Source organism: Chroicocephalus ridibundus, chromosome 2 (assembly GCF_963924245.1).
Source record: "Chroicocephalus ridibundus chromosome 2, bChrRid1.1, whole genome shotgun sequence".
Lineage (NCBI taxonomy): Eukaryota > Metazoa > Chordata > Aves > Charadriiformes > Laridae > Chroicocephalus > Chroicocephalus ridibundus.
Window position 1 is genome coordinate 119,733,506 of NC_086285.1, and position 11,622 is coordinate 119,745,127.

General features: G+C 43.9%; 1 protein-coding gene and 1 long non-coding RNA gene across 3 annotated transcripts in view; both read right to left on the reverse strand.

Annotated features, from left to right (window-relative positions):
• The window catches only part of KCTD1 (potassium channel tetramerization domain containing 1), a 106,733-nt gene extending 105,187 nt beyond the window's left edge, over positions 1 to 1,546 (reverse strand). Inside the window, exon 1 of one of the 2 annotated variants that reach the window (XM_063326759.1) lies at positions 1,413 to 1,546. Coding sequence is in view for 1 of the 2 variants with exons in the window: in XM_063326757.1 (XP_063182827.1) it covers positions 1,301 to 1,309 (9 nt within the window). In the remaining variant the exon portion in view is untranslated. Of the gene's footprint in view, positions 1 to 1,300; positions 1,363 to 1,412 lie in introns of those variants that run through there. The other variant, XM_063326757.1, reaches the window with a different exon arrangement.
• Positions 1,547 to 2,291: 745 nt separating this feature from the next.
• On the reverse strand, positions 2,292 to 8,711 carry LOC134510752 (uncharacterized). Its single transcript, XR_010069719.1, has 3 exons — positions 8,623 to 8,711; positions 3,857 to 3,960; positions 2,292 to 2,453 (listed from the first exon to the last, which is right to left on the reverse strand). It is a non-coding gene; the product is annotated as an uncharacterized LOC134510752 (long non-coding RNA).
• Between the last annotated feature and the right edge of the window lie 2,911 nt (positions 8,712 to 11,622).

Consider the following 11,622-nt stretch of genomic DNA (forward strand, 5'->3'; position numbering starts at 1 on the left):
AGTTGCTTTTCAGGCGCAGCTTCTCGCTCCGTTCTTGTGACAGAGAACAAAAATCATCAGTCGGGCCATCAAGCCCCGCACCCGCCTGCTGCCCTCCCCCCCCCCCCCTCCCCCGCCATCTCACACCGTGCGATGGTCGGAGGTGCAGCGGGGCGGTTCTGGCTCCTTTCCCTCCCCCGCCGGCCGGCGGGAAGCTCCCGCAGGCCTCTGGCCAGCCCCCCCCCCCCCCCCCCCCCGCCATCCCCGCCTCTGCCGCCGGAGAAGGGAGAAGCGTTTCGCCCATTTTTAATTTGCCCCAACAATCCCAGCACGCTAGGTGCCCGCAGGGCGCGCTCAAATAAACTTGTATCTCGCTGATTGGAAACAGGCGGCGAACGGTTGTGGTTGGTTTTTTTTCTCCTCCTTTTTCTGTTTTTTTTTTTTTTTTTTTTTTTCCTTTTTTTTTTTCCTTTTTGTTTTTTGAGGCGGCGGACCACGTTCCCTCTCTTCCGGGACGGCGTCGGACACCGGGGGCAGCGGCGACCGGTCCCGGGGTGGGGGGGGTAAGCGCCGTCCCGCCGCCAACGGTCGCGTCAGTCACCTCAACGGCCGCCAACGGTCGCGGGCGCCTCAGTCACCTCAACGGCCGCCAACGTGCGCCTCAGCCCCGGCGGCTGGCGGCAATGGTGGCGGCGCCTCAGCCCCCGCGGCCGAGGCGCCGCCACCGTTGCCGCTAGCCCGGTGGGGAAAAGGGCCGCGGGGCTGCCTTTCCCTTGTCCGCCCCGGCAACAAAGCCCGCCGCGGGGAAGCTCCGGAGGAGGTGCACGGCGGAGGGACGGCGGTGCGGGGGTGGAGGGGGTGTGTGTGAGGCGAGGGGGGGGGAAAGGTGCCTCCCGCTCTCTCCTCACACACACAATGGCGGCCCCCTCCTTGCAGCCCGACGGAGAACAATGCCAGCCGCGCACACCACACACCCGCGCGAAAATAGACAAATTTAAATTAAATAAATCCTTTCCCCTCCACACCCCCCCCCCCCCCGAAAAAAATCACCCCCTCCTCGGAGAGGCGGTGGGGAAAAGGAGGAGCGCCCCCCCACCCGCCGCCGCGCAGCCCCCCTCGTTCCCTCCCTCCGCTCCCTCCCCGCCTCCCCGCGGCGCTGCGCGGGTTTGCGCGGGGGAGCGCGGCGGGCGAGAGCGGCCGCGCCGCGTCCCCGCGCAACTGGGGTTGCGAGCGCCCCGGCACATGCGTGGAAGCGAGAGGCGCCCGACTCCCTCCGCACCCTTCGCTGCAAACAACAACAATCCCGAGGAGCAGCCCTTACCTGGAACATCGGAGCCGCAAAAGTGTCCCTCTTTTTTTTTTTTTTTTCTTTTTTTTTTTTTTTTTTTTCCCCCTTTTCTCCCCTTTCCCCCCACCCCCCACCCCCAACTCACACTTCCGATATTTCTCTCTCCCGGCAGCGGTCTGCTCTCCTCGCTACACCAGAGAGAAATGCAATAGCTTGGCTAAGGTAGACAGAGCAAAATACAGAGAATAGTTGCTCCAGGGCTTTGAAACCCCTCAAGGCAAGGATCAGGATACAATTAGCTCATGTCTCTACCTCCAGTCGGAATCAATCTCCGAAATAAAAGTTAAATTAAATTAACTGATCACACGGGCATAAAATTGATCTCCTTCGAAACGTGCATATAGATATATATATATATATATATCGCGTGTATTTTTTTTTCGGATTTTTTTGGTGGAAAAAACAGTCTCATTCCAGCCTCCAACTTGCTTTTTACTCTCCTCTTGCACAGAAAAGCTGATTTTAATCGTTGTGATTAGTTTTGATGTAACGTTTCCGCGGGCGATTTCTGCAAATGGATGGAGTGTTTCTTTGCCAGAAGAGGGAAAAGCAGCAGATGATGATAATTATAAGGATTGTTGGTTGTTTCTTTCTTTCTTTCTGTCTCTCTCTTTCTTTTTATTTGTATTTAGATCTGTCTCTTCACTTTCCCGAGTTGACCTGACATTGCCATTGCACTAAGGTCGCACAACTTGTTGATTAGGATCACCTCCCGTTTTGATCGAGGGATATGTGATAATTTGGCAGTGGAGCAACACATTTTCTGTTCCCTTGGCTATATAACTTCCCAAATGACGTGTATAAAAATAAGCACATGGAGTCTGCTTTGCCCCAATCAAGTCTGAATCAATGCCTGGGGGTGATACACAAACTCATTTCAAATGCTCAACCATGCAGAATTGCAGAAAGATTGAAGGAGTTGCACTGCATTTTTTATTTTTATTTTTTTTTTAAAGCAGCAAAATTAAAAGAAAACAAATACATGTAAGCAAATCCAGGAATTTACCACTGAGGTTCATGTGACATCGCTCGCAAATGCTACTAACTTTCCTTCTCCAATTATCCAATTGAACTGGAGCCTTGCCTTTTTCCTCTTCTGCAGCCGGGAGTTTGCAGCTCCCTTTTCCTGAAGAAAAGAAAACCGGGGATAACCAAATGATTTACAAATCTTATTATTTATCGCTATTCCCTTATTCTACCATTCTTTACCTCCCACTCCGCTCTATATTGCTTTCTTCAACGCCACCGTGTATAGAAGCCGTATTATTTTTTTTGTTGCTGTTGTTAGAGTGGGCTATTTTGTCATAAACCCATGGGTCACCTCCCATTAGTGTCACATCCTCGCAGTACACTTTTGTGAAACGGTATGTTTCTAAGCACTTCACAGTCCATTAATTCAGAGTCTTTGCTGACATTTCATATGAAAAAGACCAGGCTGCGAGGCCAAAACTGCCCAATAAAGCCCCTGAATGGAACCAGACGTGTCCAGCGAATACCTACAATTAGCTTTTTATTTTATGGTTTTAGTATTTTAAAGAAAGCAATGCAAAATATAACAATCGCCTTTTTCTCCTAAGGCAGTTGCTGCAGCCTAAAGAATGACTAATTCTCTTGCTTAAAAATACATCCAACCCAATACATTCTCTTTGTCCTTCCTCTTCTCTTCAAATGATAAGCATAATAACATGGTAGGACTTCTCACGTAGGGATCGCACCATTTGCGAATGCTTTATTATTGCGGTATAACGAGCACGAATATGTTAGGTTAATTAACCAGGAGTGGTTGACAGGAAAACTAAGTTTACGTGCCCCAAGAAACACTCAATATGGCTTCATCTTCAAATTTAATTTTTAATATTCTTCCAAAAGCTAGTAGCACGCAAGAGGAAAAACTCTCCTCAACCATTTATGCCTTCTCCGGCTGGGTTTGGGTGGGACAGGGTCATTGCAGCCATTACTAAAGTTACGCAGCCTTAGCAATGGAGTAATTTTTAAGTAAGTACTTAAATCTGGATTGATAGCATAAAGATTCTCACAGCTTGTCAATTAAAATGCGGTAAAGAACATTTTTGAAGTTTTCCATCCAGATGAAATGAACAGTTTACGAGTTCAGTAGACCTGTGTCTTGACCTAACTTTATTTTTGTCTTACAGTGTGTCACCGCAAAAAAAAAAAAAAAAAAAAAGAAAAAAAAAGAAGTGTGGCTGTTTGTACGTGACTGTTTTAAATGCCTCACTGCTCTTCTCCTTCTAATAAGTAAATAAGCCAATGCCAGCAGCCTGGCACTCATTAGTGACCTGCATAATACAGAGAAGAAAAAAAGTCAGCAAAGGAACAAATTTTAATTTTAAGCTAGCAAGTGGCTATTATGGAGAAAGGTGAAGAAAAATAACAATGTGGCATCCTTTAAAAATGTGGAAAATATCCTTGTACTGTTATTTTACCTGCAGCAAGGAGTTTATCAAATGATGTCAGCAATGGTTAAGAAAAGGTGTATTTTCTTAAGAAATAAGAAAATGCATTTATTACCTCAAGAAGGCTCATTTGGTAAAACTTTCATCTCCGAGTCATAAAATCATGGGTTTAAGTCTCACATCTCTTCCGTGGGACAGGGCAAATCCCCGCTGGAGCAGCTGCAAAACATTTTGGGTAGAAATTGTTGTTTGTCCTCTGTCATATTATGACGGGACTGCAGCCTGGCCTTTCCTCTACACGGTGGTCAAAAATACAAACACAGGTGAATAAAATGGAGGCGTTCTCAAAGGAGTCGATGTTAACTGCTACACTAAAGTCCTATCTGCACCTTTTCACGTGCAAATTAAACATTTCCATAGCACTTTCCCAGGAGAGGAGAGGAAAAACCCTTGGCTTTGCTTATCCTTCCTTCCCTGCAGCCTTCCTTGCCTCAGCTCAGGCCTGAATTTACTCCTGGTGTGGCTGTACTCCGATCTAAGGGTGTATTTTTGACGTCAGCAAAGTTCGCAAGAGATCAGTATAACCCATAAGAGCTGTCACATATCCCTAAATAAGTTAGCAAGGTTTACCTTTATTAACTGCTTGGAGGTAATTTGCATACAAAGGAGAACACATTAAACCAAATTCTGCTCTGTTTTACTTGGAGTTATCTTTTTTTAAACAGGTTTACATAAAACTACATTGTGTTTGTGCATTATGAATATTTTACTGACGCTGAATAGCAACCTTAATGAGCTCAAACTGAGCTCAATATTTGATTTCTGAATTTTTTTCCTCAAATCGTCACCTGTTCATAATTAGCCTCTGGAAAACTATAGTAGTTTTGCCGTATCATTGTCAATGTTAACAGTTTGGAAAATTGCAGGTTCTGAAGAGGCAGGTTTTCCAACGGCTGCGGATCGTATGTGTCCCCTTGCTAAAGGGCATTATTCCTGATTTAGCTGTAATCCTGTCTGGAAACAAGTACAGGGGCTCTTCTCAGGAAGGCCCTCGTGTCAGCTTGACCTTCTTCTCAGAATTCCCTCCTGCAGTTCCATAAGTTTCATGCGTGTAGCAATCTTGTTTCAAAAATATTAAGAAGAGCATCTCAGTGTGGAAATAAAAGCTAGCAACAGTTGCCTGCATTAGATATTTTGTCGGTGGCTCTTTTTTGAAGAATAGAAAGGATTTTACATTGCATTTGAAGATTTATGAACACAGTTTCTCCAGATTTGTTTCCCCCAAGGAGTGTTAAAAATAAGGTATTTTTTCTTTGTGACCAGCAACATTTTGATGCAGCATTTGAAGAAACAGATTTTGTTATTTAACTGTGAAATGAACCAGGCGACCCCATCCCTTCTATGTTTGTGAGAATAACGGGGAATAAAGCCACAGCTCTGCTACAGAAAGGTGGCTGAAATGATGCAGCAACAAGTACTTGTTTCTAAGTAGTCTCTATGTCCCACTTGTACTTATTGCACATATGCCCTTTCACTCAGCTGAAAAATAGAAGCTGAACGAAAGTATTTCCATATCCCACTACAGTTCCTGGAAAGTATTTCCATATCCCACTACAGTTCCTGGGTGTGAAGTTGTCTCTGTGTTAGGCAATGCAAATGCACATAGAAACAAAAGTAGGAATGGGTTTTCGTATGGATCCCTCAGCTCTGCCCTCAGCTGCCCAGACATGACATGCCAGTCGCTGTGAGACGGGGTGTTGTCTCTCTCTGCATCACAGCACCAAAATCTCCTGAACTCCATGCCCACTCAGTTGTCTGCTTCAGAGAGAAAGACCAGAAAGTCTGTGGGTGTGGTAGATGTTTTAAAGAGAAACAGCATCACTGGAGTGGAAGATGAAACTGATTTATGTAACTTTATCATTGGTATGAGAACTCTCAGATTGAACTACATTCTTCTCCAGAAACGTCACGTTTTAGTGTGCCAAAATCTCCTGTGAGTTTCTGGGTCCCTTGTGAAGATATGGATAATCTTACAGGCCGTATGGGTATTCAAGGGACCACAGAGTAGTTTCACAGAAAGCCTCTCTTCAGGTTTTTGGGGCTCTTCCATGGCTGTCTTTCAGAAGCCTTCAGCAGCCTTAAATCCCTCTGCCAGCAATGGGAGCTCAAGATGCTAAGACCTCTAGCAAATCATGACCCTTGTGGACAAGTAGACAAAGAAGGGCTTAGAAGTTTGCCTTTGAGTCTGCAGGACTGAAAATGTGAGCCCTGGTGTCATCGCCTCCTGTGTGTATACGCATTTATAATGAACTTTGGGAAATTCTCTTAATTTCTCTGACATTCTCTGCTTCCCTCTTCCCTCCCCAGTTATTCCTTCCCCTGAGAAACAGCCCCTTGGCTCGCTCGATGGTTGCAGAGGCTTTCTGAGGGGTGCAACGGGATAGTACCACGCTGGCTTTGTTTCCTGCCTTCAGGCATTCGTTGCAAGGAAAATCTGCCTTTGATGCAAAATGGGTGGGAGAAGACCAATTCTGTGCAACCTGTGAGGCCAGAGAACAAATCAGAGTTCGCCTCTGCCTCTGCTGTCCTTTACTTTGACTGGATTTCCCCTATGCACATTCAAAACCTCTCCTCCCAGTGCAAGCCAGATGTTTTATTCGGATTAGTAAGTATGCTTTGCAGAAGGACTAATGTACCCCTTATGGTCACTGTAAGCTTTTCTGGGCTGGATCATGTGGGATCAGCAGGACTGAACATGGACGAAACTTCAATTGGTCTAACTGTTCAGCTACAGTAAGCAGAATTCAGGGCATAACTGATAATGTATCTCATAAGATTGTACAAATTGCTCTAAGATTGTTCCAATTTAACTGCTCAACTCATTCTAATTAAAAGACTACGCTGAGGAGAAGAGGGTAAAGTGTGTGCGTTTGTGTATATGTGTGTGTGTTGGGGGGCGTAGGGAAATATTGTTAAGGAGAAAAATAAGCATTTGATTAACTTCTCTTTGCTATTTTATATTCCAGTACCTTATAACAAAAACCACAGCTTCTAGAGGTACTATAATCTACCTCCTTCTCAGTTCATCTAGACCAGAACCACTCAGCTTTGCTTCACGGTTCTACTGCCTGAGCCAAAACTGCTCACGAGAAGCGCTATAATACAATGGAAGTACCTTCAGGGCACCATAGAAATTTATGTTCGTGTATCTCTTTGTGTATCCTTTGGGTGTCAGAATCTCTCAGCTTTCCTACCTGTAAAAATTATTCCCTGAACACACCTATACACATAGAGACAATAAGCAGAGGTATTTGGTGTTGTTAAATAACAAAACACACAAACAACCTTCCCTCCCAGATTTTTGACATTAAACCCACCATTCTCAGAAGCATTACTCAACTGTACCATGAGTTTCAGAGAGAAAATTGGCACCGATGGTGCAATACTCCCTTTCCATACAGCTATATTTCTAAACACACTCTTCCAGAAAATGTGAGATAATAGCATAATATGGAAATACATTGAGATATGTATTTGAAGTATGAATTTCTATCCAATAAACGATCCTATTCAACTGAGGAAGTCTTTCAGAGGGATACAAAATACGGCTACAAGAGAAACTCAAGCTGTGAAATCTGGATTTTTACCTATGTTTTGAATAGCCCGAAGTCTGAGAGTGTGTATATTGGTCTGGGATTGTCGAGCAGCTGACCTGCATAAAGAAAGCGGCAGATTGTAGAATTTGAACAGGGCTGTTACTACATCCACCCTTCAGAAACAGTCCGTTCCAAGGTTTTAGACATACGAATAATGATTATAATGAGTGATTCACAGGTTTTGGAACCAGACTAATTTTCTAGACTCACTGTAGAGCACATAAAAGGATATTTAAAAGAGATACTCACTACTCTTCTGCTAAAGAAGCAGCAACTGTCTGGAACATTCCTTTTCCAAAACAAAAGTGTATTCTAGTTTGTGATATATTTCTGTGTGATAGAAATTATCCTAAGCAGTCAATACTATGCATGAGTTTTGAAAAACTGATGTTAGCATCTCCTTGCTACAAATCTCTCTCTTTGTAGAAATAGGAATCTGCGGAAAGCAGCTCTGCTTTTCTGTTTGGAAAAATTTGGAGAAATCAACTTTTAAATCAATGATGTTTTTCTCCTAGCCACTTCCTGAAAAGCAGCAGTTTTTCACCTCATACCGATTTTACATCATTGTCATTTCCCACGTTTGCAAGGAATTATAGGACCTGGGCTACTCTGGCCATACTTGATGGATGAGTTTATGCAAAGGAGGAAAGGTGCCTAAATGCTAAGGTACTATGTGCTTTGTTCTTGGTTCGACATGTAGTGTATATATCGCAGCTGCAATTATAAGGGTAATTTTCGTGTTTTAGTAATGTCCCACTACCTTGTTTCGTACAAGAAACTTGTGAACACTGAGCAGTAATAGGCAGCAGTGAGTTTTCGGGTAGTGATAGCAGTCAGGAGGGGGATGAACCTTGCAACCACATCTTACTCTTATTCGTTCCCTTCCTGGTTGAAAACAGTGGCTTGCCAGAAAGCTCATCGATATTTTAATCCATGCCCTGCTGGTCCTGTCACAGCTGCTGGGGGGACATGAAGAGACCTATAAGTTTAAAGAGGATTTTAGTTGACTGCCTGTGAAAATAGACACAGTCATCTCCTGAGGCAAAGGCTAAGGCTGAAAATGTCTGCCAGGGAAAAACGCCCATCTGGCAAAACTCTCCCTCTCATGCCAGAGTCGCTGAAAATTGCCGTGCTAGTTCCTGCAAAGGCAATACTCCCATATATACCTCCAGGCAACCTTTCTCCATCCCGACCAGCATAAGCCAGATGTTGAGAGAAGTCCTACCTTGTCAGCCAACCTCCTGCTAGCCTGCTTTGGGTTTTGTTGTTGTGTTTCTTCCAGTCTTCAGTCTTCTTGTGAGTGACTGAACCACGCTAAAGGGGAGCTCCTAGAAAAGAAAGGACATGGTGATCACCAAATATAAATCCAAAGACAGTTCAAGGAAGGTGGCATGAAAGAATCATCTCACAAGTACACATAGGCAAGCAAGCGTTGCTGCCAAGGCCACATCTACGCTAGGAACACTCCCCTGACAGATATAATAGCAAACAGTGCTGGCAAAGAGTCAGTGGCTCGATGTAGCTGGCATAGTTGCTGGTGCAAAGAAAGGAACAGGGCTCTGTGTCAAGGCAACTGACTGCCTTCTCCTCTCTCTGCAGCTACACTACCCGTGCACACAAATAGCCACTCCAAAGTGAAAAACGACTGCTGCAGATGCACTCACATTGGCAAAACTGGTTTATCCCTCTGTGTCCTGCACTTCTCTTCCCCAGCAGAAAATAGGGGGTTTTGCTAAGGCAGCAGCAGCCACCTTTGCTCTCCTGACATCAGCCAACAGAGAAAAGCAGTTTTCCAAAACGATCAGCAAAGGTCACAAATACTGAGAAAATATTCCTTCACCTTTGCCTGGGGGTTTGCTGCTACTTATCAACGGCTTGGCCATGATATTGTCTCTCTTGATTTCTCTCTTAGTTTTCAAGAACGATGTTCTCAATTTGCCTTTTTAACTCAATGATCAGCTAAACGACCCACACTGATGCCTAGCGCAGGAGTAATCCTCTCTCAGTTATTTCTCTGTGCTATCATACAGATAGACATGGAAACATAATGGTTGTGACTGTGCGGCAAACTCAAGCCAAACTTAAATCAAAGTAAAATCAATGAGGTCACAGAGAGAACCTCGCCAATGTTTATTACTTTATACTTGGCCAAGATAAATTTCATTTGATCATCAGTCGTCCCCAAATCCAGGATACACCAATGCTTTTTAATTCATCTTGGGCTTCTCACAATCCTCTTCAGCTGCATGGGACAATGAGTACCATCAGCAACTGTGACTCACCCACTCTTTATTTTCCTCTACCAGCTCACTAGTGCAAACACTTGTTGAGAGCGGTTTCGGTGTCCCCTTTGGGAGCACTCCATTCTCCCTCCTTTCTCACCAGCAGCTACGTCCCCAAACCTGAAAGGTGCCAAACACCCCTGGGGAGGTCCTGGGCTCCATTGACAGCTGTGCCAGAGAAGTTGCTGTGTGCAGCATTTTTCAGGAACAAGCTGAACTAAACCAGGTGTAGTCTGTGTCAAGGCTGTGTTAATTTTTCTTCTGGTATTTATTTTCTGTAGCACGCCTTAGAATTTATTGGTCGTGACTTCCCAAGAAGCCGAGTGTCCCTGCTTCCCCGGGAGAATCGGGTCAATACTCTTTCAGCCGCTTTACAAACATTGACTAACTAATCCATGCAATACCCCCCAAGATAAGAAAATGAGGCAGAGAGATTATATGACTTGCCCAAAGCCACAGAAGGAATAAGTGTCAGGCTTATTATGAACAGGGCATATAGATCAAAGCAAATACAATGAGAACTCAGGAGTTCCTGTCTCCCAGTCCGCTTTTTACAACAGAGAACAACACTACTTTTCTACTGTACAGCTTTTACAGGATTCTTTTTTTAGTAAAGGATCTTGTCAAAAGCTTGAAGGAAGTCCAAATAAATCATCTTAACTATCCTATGTTCATGCAGATGACTTACATTTGTGAAAGGCACTTGCACGCTTGCCAGCTTTCAGTGAGAAATGATGTCGTAAGATCACAAAGGCACAATCTCTTTCTCAAGTAAAGTTAATGCAGCAACTTCCCTCTACGGCTTTAGCTATACACCTGCAGGATTTTTTTCTTTACATATGTGTTTTAAATCTTCTATTCTTTAATTTAGTTGCAAAACTTTACTAACTGGAAGATTTAAGTTGCAAACTTTCTTGTAATGCTTGGCTTTTTTAATCATAACACTTCAGGGAATGAGGAACTTGCAAATAGTTGTCTACCACACACCATCCTTCTGGGTTTCTCAAAGAGTTACTTGGTGCACTTCAGTGATTTGCATGTCCCCAGAAAAAATAATTTTCATGCCAACTGTACTCCTTGTTAAACTGAATTCAATAGCAAAGTTCCTGTAGATTTAAGTACCCCAAGTTTGTAGTTCTCATTTGTGTTTTGATCTCTAAATTCATTGTACTGTGGAGATCGTATCACAGATCCAAAGTGTAAGCTTGTGGAAACAAACACACTGCAATTTCATATTACTTTTAATGCTGGCAACAAATATGTTGTGTTATATTTTTTTCAGGTTTTAAACATTACCTGGCTTTACGGGAACTCCTTTACAGGACTACTGAATTCTCCTCTGCATATATCTGTATGTGTGTATATACACATACATATCTCTGTCTATCTCTGAGCAACCAACAGAGTAAAAGCTATGCACAAAGCCCTTGCTTCAGCATTTCCTAATTTGTAAATGATGAGCTACATAATCAGTAGTCTATTCAGAATGGCTTTCTCCTACTGAGTTTCCTAAAATAACTTATTTTTTAGAGAAAAATGGGAAAATCGGAAAGACTGCTGGGCAGACTGTGGAGAAAATTGCAGGAATATATGTAAATGCTGTATTCTGAAATGGCTGGGTTGGATCACAGACTGCCCGAAGGCTCTCTCGAGGTCCAGGTGCCTGTCCCCCTGCTCAGCCATCGGCTGTTTCCGGGTGACTGCAGCCATCCCTGTATGCAAAGGGATCTCCAGTGATGGGAGATGACCTGTTTCCTGACTACCACTTGGAGACCATCTCATCTTCTGAAAGGGTGTTTTCTTAATTTGACTTGCTGGATTCTGCTGCATGATGGTATTTGATTACATTTTACTGTTTCTGTTTTGTATGGGAGCGTGCCAATCAGCTCCTCCTTTGAGACACTGCTCATAATAGCGACAAGTTCATTCATTGGATTTAAGAG